The sequence below is a fragment of the Dipteris shenzhenensis genome, chromosome 18, assembly GCF_047967505.1.
Source record: "Dipteris shenzhenensis isolate YYH24624 ecotype China chromosome 18, Dip_SZ_1.0, whole genome shotgun sequence".
In the NCBI taxonomy this organism is placed as follows: domain Eukaryota; kingdom Viridiplantae; phylum Streptophyta; class Polypodiopsida; order Gleicheniales; family Dipteridaceae; genus Dipteris; species Dipteris shenzhenensis.
In genome coordinates, this window is record NC_141613.1 from 20,155,313 (window position 1) to 20,176,146 (window position 20,834).

General features: G+C 41.6%; 1 protein-coding gene across 2 annotated transcripts in view; it reads right to left on the reverse strand.

Moving 5' to 3' along the window:
• Window positions 1-12,060: 12,060 nt before the first annotated feature.
• Window positions 12,061-20,834, reverse strand: part of LOC147890925 (uncharacterized) — a 32,185-nt gene continuing 23,411 nt past the window's right edge. For both annotated transcript variants that reach the window (XM_087389787.1, XM_087389788.1), the window contains exons 2-3: window positions 12,874-12,989; window positions 12,061-12,773 (exon numbers count right to left, since the gene is read on the reverse strand). In XM_087389787.1, the coding sequence (XP_087245913.1) occupies window positions 12,500-12,773; window positions 12,874-12,989 (390 nt within the window). In that variant the 3' untranslated portion in view covers window positions 12,061-12,499. The remainder of the gene's footprint in view (window positions 12,774-12,873; window positions 12,990-20,834) is intronic.

Sequence of the window (20,834 nt, forward strand, 5' to 3'; positions counted from 1 at the left end):
CACTGCAAGAGGCAATCCCTTGAGGGGGGTTTATTGGGGTAAGTATGATCAAGGGCTTGCTCTATGGTGCATGTGTGCATCTAGGGGAGTCACATGTGTGTTTGTGTGTGTTGTAAAGGCACATCAAGTGCTATGATGTGTCTAGTATGTGACCTAAGTGATGATGTAAGACAAAGGCAATCCCACTGATGTAGGGATTGATTCCCACTTATGTAGGGGCTGATTGCCACTATGTAGGGAAGGTATTACCTTCTCCCCTTTTCTATAAGAGAGAGTCCTCTCTCTCACAATCATAATAGAGATCTACCATTTTTCTTTCATTGTGCTCTCACACCTCTTGCAAGATGCATCTATTCTATCCTACAGGATCCTACATGTAAATTTCCTCATGCAGATCCCCATGCAAGAAGCTATCTTGACATCCATATACATAAGCTCCATATCCTCTGCTGCCACTAGTCCAAGCATGCATCTAAGTGTGGTCATCTTCACAACCGGAGAGAATATCTCATCAAAGTCCACACCCTTGTCTTGTTTGAACCCTTTAGCGACCAAATGGCCCTTGTACCTAGGGACATCATCACTTGTGACCTTCATCTTGTAGACCCATTTACATGGCAATGCTTTCTTTCCATGTGGCAAAGAAACCAAGTCCCAAGTCTTATTCTTCATAAGTGCACTCATCTCTGATGGCATAGCATACTCCCACTTGCGTTGATCCTTGCACATCATAGCCTCTCTGTAGCAAAAAGGCTCCTCACAATCAAAAGCATCACATAGTCTACCCCTGGAACAAACCTATCAGGCAGTCTAGACACTCTAGATGATCTTCTTAAGGGCATTTCAGCTTGCTATCCCACCTACATATCAGCCACATTTGGCTCATCATTTCCACCAATAGATGATCCATCATCTACCCTTGATTGTATACCTGTGGGAGTACTTGGTGGTACCATTTCTTGCAAATTTGGTGCATGGACAACTTGCTATCTATTAACATATGCAGGTGGATTCACATCTTGGAAAGTGATTCTCCTCATTTCCACATCCCTCATGGGTGCCTTATGCATCTTCTTCTCATTGAAGGCTACATCATGGCTGCGTATGATCTTCTTTGCTTCTGGATCCCAGAGACGATATCCCATCTCTCCACTTTCACCATAACCCAAAAAAATGCATTTCCTAGACTTAGGATCTAGCTTCTTTCGAAGCTCTTTTGGCACATGTGCATATGCCTCACATCTAAATATATGCAAATGAGAGTAAGAGGGCTTATTGTCACTCCATGCCTCTTCAGGAATACCACCATCCAAACTCTTACTAGGTGATCTATTGATCACGTGCACTGCAGTCTTCATTGCCTCAGCCCAAAAACCACCAGAAAGTCTTGCATTGAAAAGCATGCATTGCAACCTTTCTTAAATGGTATGGTTCATCTTTTCTGCAACTGGATTTTGCTCTAGAGTATGAGGGGATGTGAGCTCCCTCTTAATCCCACATGTATCACAGAAATGCTGAAAGTCATGAGAGAGATACTCTCCACCATTGTCAGTCCGTAGGCATTTAAGCATTCTACCTGACTAATTCTCAACCAAGGCTAGCCATTTCTAAAATACCTGGAACACATCACTCTTCCGAGCTATAGCATAAGCCCACACTTTCCTAGTTGCATCATTAATGAATGTCACATAGTATTCAGCCCTGCCTAATGACTGAATGCACCAAATCAAGCTTTTCAAACTCTTTCTTTCCCCTTCTTTTATGGGCTGATTTAGTCTGCTTCCCATAGAGACAGTGCTCACAAATTTCAAAATCAGAGAAACTTAAATGCAGTACATAACCCAAACGGCATAAGAGTTTCATCCCATTTTGGCTCATATGGCCCAACCCGCAATGCAATAAAGAAGTGCTTGGCTGCTCAGTTATTGCAACAACATGATCAAACACCCCTGATACATGTAAGGATACAAAGTCCCACACTTGGCACCCCTAGCCAAAAGCATAGAGCCCTTCTGAATTTTCCAACTCCCAGAACCAAAAATGGTCTGAAAACCAACATCATCTAGCTGACCCATTGAAATGAGACTCTTGGTCAGCTTAGGCACATGTCTCACATTTTTCAAAATAAATGCAGACCCATTTGCAAAAGAAAACTTTATGTCACCTACTCCCACTATGTCACATGCATAGTCATTTCCAAAGATGCACACAACCTGTCTTTCCATTGTCATAAGTGGAGAACCATTCCCTATGGGGAGTAACATGGAATGAAGCACCAGAATCCAAAATCCAATCTTGGGAATATGTATCATCTGAAGTGGTAAGCAACTCTGCAGATAAACTAGACATGAAGAGAATGTCATTGTCACTATCATGTGTGACTGCATTGATCTCCTCGATCTTCACTTTTCCTTTATCCTCCCTTGGACTCTCTTCCTTCTGATTTGCACCCCAATTTGCATTCTTTTTCTTATCCTTTTGCTCTCTTTTAAGCTTGTAGCAATCCTTTTTCATGTGGCCCTTCTTGCCACAATAGTGACACTCAATGTTCTGTGCCCTGGACTTGCTACGGGACTTCCCTCTTTCTTGAAACTTCCCCCTAGATTGTAATCTGCCCCTTTGCACATTTAAGGCTACATCTGGCTTGTTTCCTTCCATTGACTTCCATCTAATCTCCTCAGCCAACAAGCTTCCAACCACATCATCAAAGCTCAATACTCCACCAGGTGCAAAGTTACTAATAGCAGTATGGAAAGTATCCCATGAGGATGGTAATGAGCATAAGAGAAATATTGCCCTCATTTACTTTTGAGCTTGAAGCTAACTGAAAATGATATTAAATTCATTCAAGTGCAAAGCTAAGGATACTCCCTCCTTCATGTGCAGCTCAAACAATCTCTTCATGAGATAGACGTTGTTTGAGGCAGTCTCTTTCTCATATGTAGCACACAGCTTTTTCCATAAAGCTTCCGTAGTCTTTTAGTGACTACTATGAAATAAACTGTCTCCCCAAGATGAATTCTAATGGTAGACTTTGCCAATGCATCCAGCTCATTCCATTGTTTGTGGACATAGCTACAGGCTTAGCCACAATCCCTTGCAAGGGTTTTATCTACTTCTTTTGAATAAGCACAACCCTTATCTATTCTTTCCACAAAGAAAAGTTTGTCCCATCAAACTTTTTAATGCTAAAAAGCTCCTTTTCAGACATGGAAGAGGATGCCATGATACAAATAAAGCAAAATCCCAAATGCTAGTGCCTGCAAGAGAGAATCACACCAAATACCAGGTGCACCCAAATGTGTATGCCACAATAGAGTGAAATATCACCAAAACTCAAAGCTCAAAGCATCAAAAGATACAACTGACTCATGTGCATGTACTATGCATCCATATGAGCAAATCTAGTCCAAAAGAAAATGCCAACTACAATGGCAATCCAAAATGCCAATATGTGCCAAATGGCTCAAGCATAAACACCGTCCATGGGCATATGCATCAACAATATGTCATCCAACAGAGCATAACAATCTCAAAGCATCACCTGCAATGTGTCAAAGCTGTCCCTCAGTATAAAATAGCATCCATGTGCAAAGCGTCCATAAAAAATAGCATCCCACAAGGCAATCTGGGCCTATCAGCGCATCCAATAAGGATCACAATGCATCCAAATGGCCTATAAATCATCCACTGCAACCCAATGCACACCACAAATGAGCGCACATGGCTCAAATTGCAAAACCAGAGTGATATGCATAAGGTATGCTCAAGAAATCATGGTCCCATGGCAATGACTGCTACTGAAAATAGAACGTGAGATGCCTCAACACATGGGCACCAATGCATAATCGGACTCAGGAAGACAATCTACAAATATCTCTCTTCTATTGGAACTCCAAAATCCCAACCGATGAGTGAGAAATGGGAGTCAACACTTATCCACTACCATGTGGCATAAATCTAAGGTTTCAAAACCTTAGAATGAAAAATGCGTAATAGAGGGACAAAATCAAATACACAGAGATCTATAACTCTAAAAATACTCCACCGAATCGCACAACAACTGACAGGTAGGGGTTTTTAGGCGTCCGAAACGCAATGGGACAAACGGTTTTGGAAACCGTGGTTCTAATCACACTGGGTCCACACACGGACTAAAAAACGTTTTTGGAAACTGAACTATTTGTAAACTCCACCGGAGTACGAATGATGAGCAACATAGAAGTTTTAGGACCTCTTGAGTCCACCGGAATTGACAGATCTACAAATGGTTGCTCCAAACTTGAGTTCCAACACCTGGGCAGAAAAACGTTAAACTGACACAGTGAGTCAAAAATCCAACAAAATGATCCTAGATTCAAGAATGAAGGTGTTTCCAAGCTCTTGAAGTAAAATGAACACCAAAAGCATGCAATGGTTGCCTCTACAAGTCAATACGGAGTCTCTGTCGTCGAACAGAACAGGGAAAATCTCAAAAAACGACTTTTTCTTTAAAAACACTTAACAGGCTCTCAAAACCACTTCACAAAACCAAAGTGACTTTTCCAAAGGTTCCTTCAAAGTCTCTGCGCACTCGAGTGCAAGTAAAGTCACCTATAAAGCTTCCCACAGAGCTTCTCCTTCCTCCCACAGAGCTACTGAGCTTCCAGGCATTCACGTACCCTCAGCTAGATCAACCTGGCTCTGATACCAGTTGAGAATGCTCTCAACGGAAGTAGAATGGAAGAGGGAGAGATATACCAAAGGACTTCCACTTCAGAATGTTGTTTCATGTCAAGAGATCTTAGAGATGTACGTTTTTTTCGACTAGTTTTTTCTTAATGGCATCTCATATACTGAAGAATTTGCCTTCAAATTTGAATTGTAGATAGCTGGTGCCTAATCCAAGTGCAATGACAATATCATCATCAAGATTAAACTTGATGCTAGCTAGCTGAGTCAGTATGCTTTTCATGGAATTTAAATGTGAAGAGATTGATGTCAACCTTCCATGAATACAAAGCTATGAAGGAAAGGTTGTCAATACACCAAACAGAGTATACGTAGGTGAAAGAGACCCCCACAATTCCAATGAATGAATTCTAGCACTCAAGAAAGGCACAGTGACCTTTAACCCCCACAGAGGGAGAGGGAGAGGGAGAGGGAGGGGGAGAGGGAGGGGGAGCATGAGGGAGGGAGGTGGAGAGATAGGAGAGAGGGGGAGGGAGAGAGACAGAGGGAGGGAGGGAGATTTGAAATTTGAAAATTCAAATTTCAAAAAGGGGCCCCCTCCCCTCATTGATGGGGGGAGAGGTGGGCTCAATTGTGGGATTAACCCACCTAGATTAGGCTAGTTAGGCCTCTTTGGGACCCTCCAAGCCCCTTGCATCAGACCACTAAGCATTCCCTAATCCATTCCTTATGAGGCCCTTTTGAGATGCCAATTCTCCCCCAATGACCCACAATCCAAAATCTTCAGCTCAACAGTCTACCACTCACACGCTCCACAAATGATCCATTGTGTACACCTCACATGTGCAAAACTTCTCTGAACATGCGGTGCAAGTAACCAGGTCCTCACTACTTAGACAAGATTGGCTTGACCAACTCTAGGGGGTTCCTAGTTTAGATGCAATGCAAAAGATTATGAGTTCTACTACCTCAACACCACGTCCTACTAGGTGTTCCAAAACCTGGATCTGGTACCATATCTCTAGTCAGTTGGGCTTCAAATGATCACCAATAAATTTCCTTGCCACATTAATCCTCGCTAGGCAGTGGAGTTCATTGATAGGTATAATCAAGCTATACACACCGTAAGCTAGGTACACATAGATGGGGAGTATCATTACTACCAATTCACGGTAGAGACCATTCGTCAAGCATTCCATCTCCCAACCCTCTCCCAATCATTTGCTAAGATGAGAACCATGGAGAAGAGATTGGCCATGGTGGTCAATTACAACACCAAGGTGCATAGGGGTGGCACCCTATCAACCTCATCTAGAATGAGGCATTGACCAAACCAGCTTGAGTTGTCACTTTGCTTGCCCAAATCCAGCTTGCACAACATCACAGTGTGGTACTTCCCAAGGACCAAGTCCATTAGCCTAAGCAAACAAACTGGGTAGACAACTTCTACTAGGAGATAATTGGCATCTATACACATATGGCAAGAAACTTAGCAACCCCATGTTCCTAATGCCCAGTATTCATCACTTGTCTAACGATCCTATTCAAAAAGGTTATGGTGATGTGGTAATGGAAGTGGATTTTCTTATAGCCCCATCCACAAAATCCATGCTAACAAGTCCCTCGCCTAAGCATATAAGAGAGAAGCAGAGCCAACACACCTAAGAGGAAGTAGCCACTAAAAGGTAAAAAGATGAAGAAGTTGCAAGGAAATTATAGGAGTATCTAAAAGCTCAAAGTCTTAGGTAAGCATTTGAGAAATAGTGCTAAGAACTCCTCCATTAAGAGTAGGAATTGGAGCAGCTCTAGGTAGAGGAAAATAAAAAAATAGTAGCAGAGCTCCAATGTGAGCATTTATTGAAACAGCGAATTATCCAAGGAGAAGAGGTCATCAACATGACCTAGGAGCCCAACCCCCCGCCACATCCTTGACAGCCAGAATTTGGCATGGAATAGTAGCCACTCCAACCCTCGTGCCACCCCAGTGTATATCAGCAGGCTATGGAGTTCACCTCCAATGCCTATGCTTCCATGGCTTGAACACTTTTGGAAGCCGCTCCACCCCAATTTTCTAAACTCCCTCAAGTCCTCAAGTCTATCATCATGCACCGTACCCAATCTAAAGATGGATTAAGAATAGGATGGGGGGCATGTAGCCGCCGCTGCAATGGTTAATAGTTCATGTACTATAATAGCAAGTGGAGATGTAGTAGAGAGCATGAGGCTTAGCATATCACATTTGGCTTGGATCCGTATAATCCCAAGCGGTTCTAACATGCAAATTAGAGAGGTACATGATAGAACAAGGGTTAGCCCTCCCTTCAAAAGGTGGAATGTATATAAGGCCAAAAGTTTGACTTTGGTCTTCATTATGTACTTGCAAGATTTGGGAATAGAATCTCTCTCTTTATTCACATTCTTTTGCATTGAGTCTTCTTTCTTCCTCTTGTCAAAGTGCCTTGTGATTGTCACTCTCTCCCACCCCCATTCTCTCCTTCCTCTTATCCTCAATCCCTTTCTCTCTCCCTCCCTCTCTTGCCGTCCTTCTTCTCCCCCTTGTGGAATCACTCTCACACAATCCGGTAGATATTTGGGTGACACACGTGGGAGGCTTGCGCATACAAAGATCCCACAAGGAGTTGATTGGGAGTAGAAGTTTGACAAATTTCCTCCAATATCCCCATAACACTTGAGTCACCACCAAAGTCTACACATATTGCTCTTGAGTTGGTCGTCGTCACCACTCCTTGTACCTACTCTCCTTTGTAATAAACTGCCTGTACATTCATATTTGGTGCCCCTTTGGATTCTTGTTATTGATAATGCACTTGCACTCACCTGTGAATTGGGTTGGTACTGAGAGTACATATAGGAGGGGCCCAAGTAGAGCTAGGAGACTAACCAAGTGGGGTGATCACACTCACCAGCACATGAATGAGGGACCAAGGAAAGGAACTTTGTGGGACTATAACTTTCTCATCTACACTCAGATTGGCAAACTTCTTGAATCATTGTTGTTACAAACGAAAAAAAAATGATTTTTTTCCCATTAGACATACGATTATGAATTGCCATCATGGAAATACTATCACAAGCTAACTTCTAATTCATAGACAAAAACTTTGTTGTGTAAGCAAAGGTCAAAGACAAAAAAGACAAAATAACTTTTTGTTATGCTTGGTTGTCGGATATCATCTAATCTTGGATCCTATCATGCACAATCATGTAGTATCCAACTCACAATTAGGACTAGGTGTTATGTATGAGAAAATGTTTGTTAGCAATTGATTTATCTACATAATCAAAAATCAAGAGATTGAATTAATTTGACCTACTAGCACTAGGGATTAGGACCTAGATAGAGTGTAGGATCAACATTTGCTATCAAATATTGTTTTAGTAATTTTGTGGCTAATACAAGTCCTAATGTTATAGAAAATTCACTATTACTTTCATCCCATGCTCGAACTTGCATTCGAGCATGGCCTATAATTTGCAAATGTTCCAAGATCGAACTTAAGCTGGAGCACTAGCATAGAAGCCAATAAATCCCACAAAATAATGCAATTGAGTTATATTCTCAGGCTCGAGCATTTGTTGTATAGCATGAATCTTACCTAGCTCGGTACGTATACCATCTCGAGAAATAATATGACCACAGCAATATGCTCACTCGGACACATAATACACTTTTAGCTAGGGTAATGAGGTACCTGTTGGGCTTGCATCTTTGAAACACCTTTTCCACATAATCAAGATGATATTTATCTGAGGAGTAAACACAAAAATCATCCAACTAAATGGCAATGAATTTAGTGAGATAATCATGGAAAGTTTCTACGATAAATTTTTGGAAGGTTGATGGAGCATTTCTTAAGCCAAAGGGCATCACTCAAGTTGCATAAGAACCCCATTCTATAATAAAGGCAATTTTATATTGATCCTTTAGAGCAGGGATGTTTTTATCGAAGCTATGCTTATATATTAATATAAAATCTTGGCAAAAGTTTTCAATCCCATTTTTTTAGTTTCACAATGTTAGTAGAATGTATTACTTTTTTATATATTGGTAGAATGTAGTACTTTTTAATATATTTTCTTTTGAATTTTAAAGGAAAAAATGTAAATCTTGGCGAAACTTTAAATTTTTTTGCATAAAAGTTTCAAATCCTAACGAATGTTTCAAACATTTATTTTTATTAAAGCATATAAAATTTTGAAGCCAATATAAAAGTTTAGCTTCTTAATGAAACTAACTTGAAAAAATCATCCATGCTCTAGAGCTACACAATCTGATTATAACCACCAATGTAACCATCCATAAATGAGTACATCTCATCTCCTACAACTTGTTCCAAGATTCCACTAGTGCAAGGATTGAAAATGGCTGTCTATGCATTAAACTTTCGATAATCCACACATACTCACAGTTTACCATTCTTTTTAGGTACAACCAAAATGGGAAATAACCAATCACTGTGATCAATAGCATAGATAAAGCCAACATGCAAAAGTTGATCCAACTCATCTTTTATCTATTTAGCATAGTTGAGAGTCATTCTATACCTTTGTTGTTGAATTGATCCAACTCAGATTCATTCTATTCCTTTGTTGTCAAATTGATCCAATAGCATAGATAAAGCCAGCATGCAAAAGTTGATCCAACTTGGATTCATTCTATACCTTTGTTGTCGAATTGGTTTAGCATCTGGCACTAAAGGTGTTCTATGTTGACACAACTTAGGAGAAACTCCTCATAGATCGGTGTAGTTCTAGGCAAAAACATCCTTGTACTTGATGAATAGCTCTGTGATGACCCTTAGTTGTTCGAAAGAAAGATTGGCACTTACCACCACCATTGCAAGTTTATCTTCTATTCCAAGATTGAGTTATTGTGTTGTCTCTAGTACTAATTGTTCAGTACCAAGTCGTGTAATGGTTACCGCTGGTGTCTCGGCTAGCTCTCATCCCCCTTCAATGTCTTCAATGAAGTTACTCAGGAACATATCTTTTTGCTTGTTGGCAATCTGCTCAGCCTTTAATTTCTGCTTGATGTCTACAGCCACTTGAAAAATATCAATTTCACCCACATGCAGTATTTGTAATTCCATCAATCGTGATTCCACATCCTAAGGGTGACTTCTGAATCCTTAGGCCGACAACTTCTCAGAATGTTCTGAGGATTTGTAGAAATGCATACATCTTGAATATATGTTTTAATAATCATCTCTTATAAACGCAATCTTCTACTTTTAAGCCAAGGTTATCTAATAATATTGGATAGGCATGTTGTTCCATGGCAATTACAATAAAACTAACTGTATAATAAATACCACCTACATGCATAACAACATCATGTAGCATATGTTTTGGGTCAACTGGCCGTTGATCTATCATGCATACTCAGGAAGGAGATGGTTTGAAGGACTTAAACTTTAACCTCTTAAATTTTCTTTAGAAATAATAATTACTCCAATACCACCATCTACTATCAGGTAAGTTTGTTTCTTGACTTGGATGATGATCAACGGTACTTCTTCATCAACTACTGGAGTGGCACTTGTAAAAATCTTTGGCATTATTAAAATGACCCTCTATATGCTCAATAGAAAAGCAACAAAAAGATTCGAAACCAAATTTTGCCATTGATTGCATGTAAGGGATTCTCAATCTAGGAATTTTTCCTATGAATTTTTTTAGCTTCCCTAACATGTTCTTAAAAACAAATACAAATTGTTCGATAGGTTTGTCCTACATAAAGCATATTACTACTATGTATGCACATAAATTACTTGTGTGGCATGAATAGGACTAATAGGAACAGAAGTCCTAAGATGCTTGTTTCTAATACGTCTTAGTTTATTAAGAATTCTTACGTTATTATTTGTATAATGAGTGGTAACCAATAAAGACTTAAAGTTAGACCAATGAATGTTACCTTCCCCAAAATCATGAAGATAATTCCTGTTTGACCTATCTAAAAAGTTAAATCTTTCTCTATATATGTTTCTTCTAACTTTTTTCTTTTGATTTACCAAGGTAGACCCAACTAAATCACCTACCAGAGAGACAAGACCATCACTAGCATTTCCCATGTTGTTCGACGAAGTCACGCAATCCAACATTGGGAAACTTGCTTGCGTTCCTTGCCCATCCCAAGGCAATGTCTTCCTTACAATATCCCCAAATCCTACCAGGAGCAAGACTAGTATTTAGAACAAGGTTGCTTGCATAGTCGTTACTCATCCCAAGCTAAATCCTCCCTTACTACTACAAGGATACGTCACGAAAAACAAATGACCTCCCACAAGATTGCCATGTTGGTTTCCCAAAGGCAAATTCATCATAGCATGTATCACTAAGCCAATATGACCCCTAAACTAGCAATTACAATTATGGTTAGCCACGTCTCCAAGGCCACTATATGATCTTTTTCATCCTAGAAGCACTAAAAAAAGAGAAAGAGAAGAGGATAGTTACAAAGATAAAATGAAATTTTAAAAATAAATAAAATAAAGTGGATAAGAGAGGACTACCAAAGACAAGAATTGAGAAATGAACCTTGAAATAACCAAAAGGATCACAAAAATCAATTGAGAGCAACTAAAACAATAAGTGAAAGCTCAATTTTTTGGCCTTCCCGAGAGCCAAAGAGTGAAAGAGGGCGGAGATGATGAATTGATAACGATGAGGGAGACAAAGAAAGAGAGAGAGGAGAGAGGTGGGGGCTAAAATAGCATGTGGAGCAATAAAAAATGGAGAATTTTTTAAAATAAAAATTGGCTATTTTCGCTTCTTGCTGAATCACCTTCACTTAAGACCTACCTATGGCAGGCCAAAAAACATAAAAATAAAAGATTAAACAGAATGAAAAGAAATAAATAATAATAACAATAATAATTTAGAATTTTTAGGTGTTGGGGCTTCTACACCCAGGCAAGATAATTCGATGTAGTATACTATGAACCTGGTGATAGTATACTATGAACATGCCCTACATGTAACCCACTCACATTATAAGGCCATTCTCATGTGAAATGCATGATTCGTCTAAAAAAATATGAAAACCATCAGCCCCTCTTATACTACCAAAATTAATAGAGATCAAAGTACAATGGAACTTAAGCTGCATCAAGCATTGCACGAGTTGATGAAACCGTTGAAGATTTTAATAACTTGTTCTTGATATTAAAATTTTTGCAACTTCTGCTGTATACAACATAAGAAATTAGCTTCTACTTGTAAACCTCCCAATGAACGTAGAAGTCACATTCCAAGTTACAACCACCTTTTCATTTTCTTTGATACAACTAAGAACAGTAATATCCATATCCTTTGTGAAGTGAAATCACTTAGAAAGCCTGTAGGAAATAACTCCAAAACAAGATATTGGATAACCCCTTATATAGCAAGTTTATGTAAACCTCTAAATAAGACCAAGCCTGGCATTGGTTAATCAGCAAAGGTCAACTCGTTGCTTGTTGGGGCGGCAGGGATACAAGTTTTACTCACAAAAATTCCCTCAGCGCCAGAGCTATATTGGCATGCAACCCGCAAACATTGTACATTAAGTACTGGGTCCAGTAGCTCAGAGGCTAGAACGCAAATCAAGTGCCTGAGTACAACATATGATGCCTTGACGCAAATTTTAACAAGTGGTTCATGACAAATGGCGATGAATTCAAGATTGACTGAAGCAGCTCCCGTCCAGGAATTCCCACGCTTGTGAAAAACAAGATTTCCCAATTTGCTATCTGGTCAAGATTCCGAATTTCTTATCTGGCAAACCATCTGTTGGAAAAACATACAGAAGTGACTCTCCAATTTCTTACTCTTCTGTACTCCTTGGGGTGGTTACATGCACATGACTAGTGTTCTGTAATTGCCCATTGGGATAGCTCGCTCCATGAACATGGTTTCGATTTTCATCCATATTAATGGTCAGGGGAGTATGAGTAACAGAGGGTGAGTAAAATGAGGTGTCTTTAACTTGCAATTGGTCATACGCTTTGTACACGATATCAGAAATTTCTTTCCCAATCCCTTCTTTCGAAAGAATCAAATCCCAAGCTGCCTTGGATGCTCTTTCTAAAACGGGACCTCTACAAGACAGCAGATATGCAAATGTCAGATATTTGAAAAACCAAAATTAATTTTTCTCAAGCTTCTTTCTGAAAGCCTTTGAAACCCCAAAGGACTCACTCAAGTTCCTTCCTGAGAGCCTCGAAAAGCTCTCTTCTAGACTTTTGCTCTGCTCCAGGAGTGTTCAGGACTAGACTCTGTTCAACCTTAGATGTTGTATGTTTCTTCAGGTCTTCCTGCACAAAAAATAGGAGAGTCATCATCTGCATAGGGTAGAAACTTCTTATTCAATGCATGTTGCTAAAAGAATTGCAGCAGACAAAAAGTAAAACACCTACAGAATTTGATTTTTGGAGAAAGAACTCAAACCAATATTTAGATAGTTATCCGTGAACCAGTCAACTTCAACCTCATCCTGAGCATGAAGCGTCCAAGCTGTAGTTACCAATTTAGTCTCACAGTCTAGTAAGATAGTAAGGTAACAACAGTCACTTATAGGGCCGTTGGTGTTATGCCCATACTTGGGTATGACATGGCTACTATGGAGGTCAGGAGGCTGAAAGGCATAGATCCTAGCATTGCATGTGGAATATATAATACACAAGGACAGTCCTAGTCTATAAAAGTGAGATCCTAGGCTCATTTGGGGCACCCTGGGCATAGAGACTTCCCAAAAGCACATGGCTTAGAGAGTTGCCTATCAGAATCATGTTTTAGCAGAAGCATGTTTCCAGTTATTTATTCAATTATTAATAACCTCTTAACACCTGAAATTAATAACCTTTTACTGAAAGATTCAAACCACACCAACATCCATAATTTGCACAGTTTAAAACTTAGAAATGAAAGAGAGATGAAACAGAGAAACTACAAGTGAGCAATGGAGAAACTACAAGTGAGCAAATCTTCCAAAAGGCAGTAGGCCTTGTATGTTTCTTTGGGGGATCCCAACTTTGTCCAGGGTTTTAAGAAAAATGCCGAATTGCAAGCTTATGCAAACATTTGTGAACATCTTCCATGGCATGCAAATGCATCTTTATGCAACTATGCTCCAGGGAAAACAAGAGTGGGCAGATTGCAACTTTGATTGTGGAGTATAGGTGTCCAAGCTTTTGGACACCTATACTAAAAGTGAGCATTGGAGAAATGCATCTGCATCTATATTTGTAAGTTTCTTTGGGGGATCCCAACATTGCTCAGGGTTTTTAAATAAATGCCCAATTGCAAACTTGTGCAAAAGTTTTGCAAACATCTGCCACAGCATGCAAATGCATCTTTATGCAACTATGCTCCAGGGAAAAACTGATGGCTAAATACCTCAATCAATTACTCATGCAACTTAACAATTGTGAATTCAAATCTAAAGCTTATGAAGAAACTAGGAACCGAAAAGGTGTATCAGAGAAACCAAAACACTTCAATTATACTGTCCAACTGAGCTCATCTCGACCGGGCTTGTTTACAAAGACACAATAACTAGCCACAAAGGCTCAGCCTCAATCATCAACACACACACCTCCTATAACCATCCTTTGATCGACAAAGGGCAGTGTAACTGACTCTATTATCTCACAAATCTGAAATACAGCCAACTTGAAACATTGCCATTGCCCACAAACAAAACTCAGAGCATATAACTTCACTGCATAGCATCATTCAACCATTTAAGACAAGGGAGGCTAGAATGCCCCTACTCAAAAGCATGAAGAGTGACACCTGTTGGCCCCAACACTTGGCGCCCCTTGCAGTATTTATTTAATTACTGATTAGCTCAAATACAAAGGGACTCCCTTCAAGAGCTCACCCGCAGGTGCAACCCAGTACAAAGCCAACCCGTGGCTCTGCCAGTGACCAAGTCCCAATGCTATTCTCTTCCCCGGCTATGATCAGCTGAGCCCAGGCTTAAGATGAAGGATTACAAGGGGGGGCAGCAGTGAAATTTGAGACCTTCAATGGACATGCAGATAGAATGAAGGCTCTTACTTTCTTGCAGCAATTTGACTTGGCTTTTGCTGGAGGATACTTCAGAGAGTCCTCAAAAATCAGGAAGGCAGCCTTCTCCTTCAGGGCCAAACACCTGCTACATGGGTTGAATTTAAGAAGGCATTCTCAGCCACATGGCTCACCACTACTTTTGAAGTGGATGTCATGACTCGGTGGCATAACTTGAATGCTAGGGAATGCAACAATCTAGAAGACTACAACAAAAAGTTTTGGGATGCACTTCTACCTGTGAGCTCTTACAGAACAGTCCCCATTTCAAAGCAGGTCGAAAAGTATTGTTGTGGTCTACCCAAAGAGCTGAGGGACTATTGTACTAAGACACACATTTCCAGCATGTCACAGTTGATAGAGAATGCCAACACAGCTTACTCACTCATGCAAGGCAAAGTCTCAGGTTTCAAAAGCAACTTCAAGGAGGAGCCAAAGAAACCTCAGCAAGCTGGAAAAGTACCTCTTAAATCAAAGTTTGTGGCAGGACAAAGGAGAAAGAAGAAAGGAATAAGTTGTTTGCTGAAGGGAGGTGTTTTCTCTGCAAAGAGATTGTCCTAACAAGAAGAGGAAAGAACCTGCAGCAACTCGGGTAGACTCTAATCAAGGCACAAGAGAGGACCCCAGAGGCAAGAAACCCAAGCCAATTGCTGGCCACGTTCCTGACACCATTGGGGGTGAGCATGATGAGAAGAAGACACAGATGTGCAGAGCATGGGGCAAGTTATGGGATCAGCATTGTCTGTACTTCTTTGACTCAGGAGCCAAAGCAAATTTTATAACTCCTAAACTTGCAGCTCAGTTGAGTCTTCCACCAGAGGAGATTGGTCCTCTTTGTGAGGCCAAAATGGCTAAAGCGAGCTTAGTATCCCTGTCACTCCTATCATAGGGAAGCTACGGATTCACATTCAAGGATATGTGGACTATGAGGATTTCTATGTGATGCCTTTACCTGAGTGTGATATTTTGCTGGGGATGCCTTGGATGTACCATGTGCATGCTATCATTGATACACATGATAAGAAGCTTACCTTGACTTACAGAGGTAAAACCCAAGTCATAGATGTAAACTCGAAAGGGGAATCAGTCCCAATTGTACAGAGTCTCGGGTTTCAAAAGCAACTTCAAGGAGGAGCCAAAGAAACCTCAGCAAGCTGGAAAAGTACCTCTTAAATCAAAGTTTGTGGTAGGACACAGGAGAAAGAAGAAAGGAATAAGTTGTTTGCTGAAGGGAGGTGTTTTCTCTGCAAAGAGACGGGTCATAGGGCAGCAGATTGTCCTAACAAGAAGAGGAAAGAACCTGCAGCAACTCGGGTAGACTCTAATCAAGGCACAAGAGAGGACCCCAGAGGCAAGAAACCCAAGCCAATTGCTGGCCACATTCCTGACACCATTGGGGGTGAGCATGATGAGAAGAAGACAGAGATGTGCAGAGCATGGGGCAAGTTACGGGATCAGCATTGTCTGTACTTCTTTGACTCAGGAGCCAAAGCAAATTTTATAACTCCTAAACTTGCAATCGATTTCCTATTCCACACATTGATGACTTCTTGGATCGATTAGAGGGATCATCCATCTTCAGTCGCATTGACTTGAAGAGTGGTTACCATCAAATACGAATCAGGCCCAAAGATGTACATAAGACTGCCTTCAGGACCACTTTTGGGCTTTATGAGTTTCTTGTCATGCCATTTGGTTTGACTAATACTCCTGGTACCTTCAATCGCATGATGGATCACATTTTCAGAGAGCACAAGAAGTTTGTGGGTACATTCTTTGATGACATTGTTATGCACTCGAAAGATGAAGAGGAGCATAGGCAACATTTGGCAATTGTATTTGCAAAACTCAGAAAACAAAACTTGCTGGTCAACACAAAGAAGAGTGAGTTCTTCATGCCAAAGGATGGGACACATCATCTCACGAGATGGAGTGAGGATGGACCCTGCCAAGATAGAGGCAATCAAGAATTGGCCTCCATTGAAGAACCTACATTAAGTCCGTAGTTTTCTTGGCTTGTGTTCATACTATAGGCGCTTACGCTATTTTGCTGAGATAGCTCTTACATGCTTTGCAGAAGAAGGCAGTACCTTTCTATTGAGGGAAGAAAGAAATTGCAGCATTCAATGAGCTGAAAGAAAAGCTATGCTCTGATCCTGTCATCATTTTTCTAGACTTGCGAAAGCCTTTTGTTCTTCAATGTGATGCAAGCGGCAATAGTGTGGGTGCAGTGTTTATGCAAGAAGGCAGAGTAGTTGCATATGAGAGCAGGTTGCTCCGAGATGCTGAACACAACGTGAATGTGTATGAGCAAGAATTGGTAGCTGTCATTCATGCTCTTACTGTGTGGAAGCACTATCTTTTAGGTGCTGATTTTTATGTGCAAACTGATCATCAATCGCTGCGATACTTTCTCACTCAGAGAAAGTTGTCAGAGAAGCACATGAGATGGGCAAACTTCCCTTCCATTTTTCATTTTCAGATTGTACATGTGGCTGGAAAGAAAAATGTAGTGGCTGATGCACTTTCCAGAAGGCCACATACGGAAGCTATGTCCAAGAAACCATAGGTATGTGCAGTTACTATTGCTTATCACAATGAGCTTGATGCCATGAAGGAGCAGTATGCTACAGATGATGCTTTTGCACGTATTTATGATCAGCTTATGGAGGGCAATCGGCATGATCATTATACACTTAAGGAGGGATTTATGATAATGCATGGAAAGCTGTGTGTAACGGAGCCATTAAGGCATAAGGTGCTCACTGAAAGTCATACCCCACCGTATGCAAGGCATAGGGGTATTGAGGCTACAATCAAAGCAGTAGAGCACTACTTTTATTGGCCTTCTCTACGGAAGGATGTTGAGGCTTATGTCACGACATGCATCACTTGTCAAAAGGTGAAGTATGACAAGCAGAAACAGCCCGGTTTACTTCAGCCTTTGCCTATACCAGATATACCATGGCAGAGTATCACTATGGATTTTGTTTTTTATCTCCCTCGCACTCCTTTTGGTCATGATGGCATATGGACCATAATTTGCAGATTTAGCAAGATGGCTCAGCTCATTCCAGTAAGGGAGAAGATAACAGCCGAGCAGATGGCAAAGGAATTCTTGAAATCTGTTTTCAAGTATCATGGGATGCCTGAGTCTATCGTGAGCGATAGAGATCCACGGATGAGCAGCATGTTTTGGAGAGGTTTGTTTGATAACATGGGTACCTCACTGCTGTTTTCATCTTCCTATCATCCACAGTCTGATGGTCAATCAGAAGAGGCAAATTCTACAGCTTTGGATTTGCTGTGTTGTTATGTGTCTGAGCACAAAACAAAGTGGGAACAGTATTTGCCGCTGATTGAGTATGCATACAACAATACAGTGCACTCTTCCACGGGTAAGGCACCGTTCGAAATAGTGGAAGGAGCGAGAAAGGTTCCTCCTATTTTGCATACAAAAGAGAAGATTTTTGTGGCAGATGAGTATGTGGAGGACTTGCGGGCAGCCTATGAAAAGGTTAAGTATGCCCTCCAACGCAGCCAGGACAAGCAGAAAAGAGCTGCGGATAAGCATTGCAGGAACCTGGTCTTCATAGAAGGTGATTGGGTATTGCTGTGTTTTCTTAAGACGCGCCTCAGGAACAAGAAAGGGAAGATAAAGCTGTACACCAAGCTGAATATGAGGTATTACGGCCCCTTTCAAGTTCTTGAGAAGATCAATGAGGTAGCTTACAGGTTGAAGTTACCTGAACAGTGGACCATCCAGAATGCTTTCCATGTTAGCTTGTTGAAGCCTTTTCATGGAGAAGTGCCACAAGATATGCCAGTTGAAGAGCAACCTGAAGTTGATGAGCAAGATGAGGTCTTGATTCTTGAGCAGATTGTGGCACATAAGGATCGGAAGGTTAAAGGTAGAGTTGCCAGAGTGAAGTGCAAGAATTATCCTGCGAACGATGCGATCTAGATGGAAGAGAGTGAATTGGCGGATTCACCACAGGTTTTACAGCTCTACCTTGAGGCATTTGATCTCGAGCCTACTACAGTAGCGGCTCATTCCGGTTCAATAGAGCACATGTCTGGAGCATTACCGGATGCTCATGGGGGGGGTAGCACTTCCGCACCCACAGTGCAGACAGGCTCACAGGATATCTAGAGGTCGCTTGGTGACACTGCGGTTTCACCCAAGGCACTGATGCTGACAATGTTTCTGCCGTGAGACTTCTATGATGAGTGATCATGACACTCCAGTTGGTTGATACACTGCCATACGGATGGATCCGCAGTCCTACTGTATGTACATTGTATTTCTGGTACTTCGTGTGATGTTGTACTATTGATTATAGGCTGTTTATGCCTATTGTGACACCCTTTTCTATTTGCTGTAATTTTGGGACAGCAAACAAGATAGTTTGCTGTTTCAAGAGGGGGGTATTTCACGGGGACATGGTGGTGATGGTGAAGTGTCTAAACTAATTGTCACTGAATTTAGCCTAGGGTACCAGGCTAGGGGCCTTAGTTAATGCCCAAAAGGTACCTATGATTTCATGTGCAATAGGCATTAAAATCCCACGCCTCATTTTGTACATGTGTCTGTGTGTGGCCTCTCTGCTTGCCTTGTTGCACCTAGGTGTCACCCCTAGAAGCCCCTAGAAGGCCCTGAAGCCCTTCCTTTCCCTTCCTTGCTGTTTTGAGTCTTCTCCCCTACCAAAGCAGCCTCATTCTGAAGATGGTCGATTTTTGCAGCCTCCCTCTTGCTGGCTGAAGTCATTTTTCGAGCTTTCTTCGCAATAGTTCTCCTCCCCTTGGTGCTCTCTGATGTTGGCATGCTTCCTAGACCTAGACGCCTCCATTCTAGACAATTTCTGGAGCTTTTCTCGACTTTCTTTGCGACAAAAGTCTTCCTTTCTTGAATCTGAGCTCATATTCTTGGATGCCTCTCTTCTTGCTCCTGCCTAGTGCAAGGCGCGTTGAAAACGGAGGTGCTGGTGGGCTGGAATCACCATTCTGGTGGTCACAATCATGGCGGATCTGTTTCTACTTGCTGAACCCTCTCTTTCTTGATCTCTTTTGGTGCTGGAAGTCACTCATAGGCAGCTCCCTCCTACAAGAGTCTGCTGTCTGCTATTCAACCAGGGCTGTTCTGAGCTGAAACAAGCTCTTTCTGTTGGCTGGATTCTCATCTTCTCTTTCTAATCTATGCTACTGTCATTCTTACTGAGATTCTGCAAGGTTGGATGCCCTCCCATTGGCCCGGAAGAGGATTTGGGCACTGGTTGTGATACTCTCTCCCTGGGGGTGCAGTGGCAAGCCTTGGGCTCAGTAATGGCTCTGATCTATGTGGATGCATTGCTTGACATGCTGTTGGGTTGTTCTACTTGTGTTATGCATGGCTATTGAAAGGAACCGGCTGCAAATAAAGAGGCTGCTGTCCTTGGGGTCCTTCTGGAGCTTGAAGAACACCCCCCACAGCTGGGTTTGGAGTCACAAGTGGTACTGGCTGAGTGTGTGACACCATGGGACTGTCTCCCTACAGTCCAGGCTGTATCCCCACATTAGCATACAAAGAATTTGGGGCTGGCTGTGAGGTCATGGCCAGAAATATAGATCCTCCTCCAAAGTGTGTTGGCTGAACCACATGCTGTGGTTGGGCATGCTGCCCTTGCTGCACATTCTGAGCATTGCTACCATGTTCATTCCCATTTGGTCCTTGCCTCTATGGCACTGCAAGTGGCTGTACCACTGGTATTGGTGGCTCTAGTAGTGCCTGTCCCACATGCATCTGTGGACCCTAAATGGGTTGTGCCTCTGCCCTCAGCATCAAACCTGGATTATGCACAACCTCAGCAAAACTCTGAGTGAGCTGAGTCAAAACTTGCAACACAGAAGCCATCTGTGTTTGCATTGCTGCCATAGCATTTGGCTGTACACTTGGGTCAACACCCAATGCAACTGTACCCACAGGATTTTGCACTTGTGGAGCTGACAGCCCCAATGCATCAACCTAACATTCTGCCCTTCGTGGGCTGAATCTTGCACTCTTATTCCGGGGTGTGCTCCCCTTATCTGCGGTTCTGGCTCTGACTCTGAGT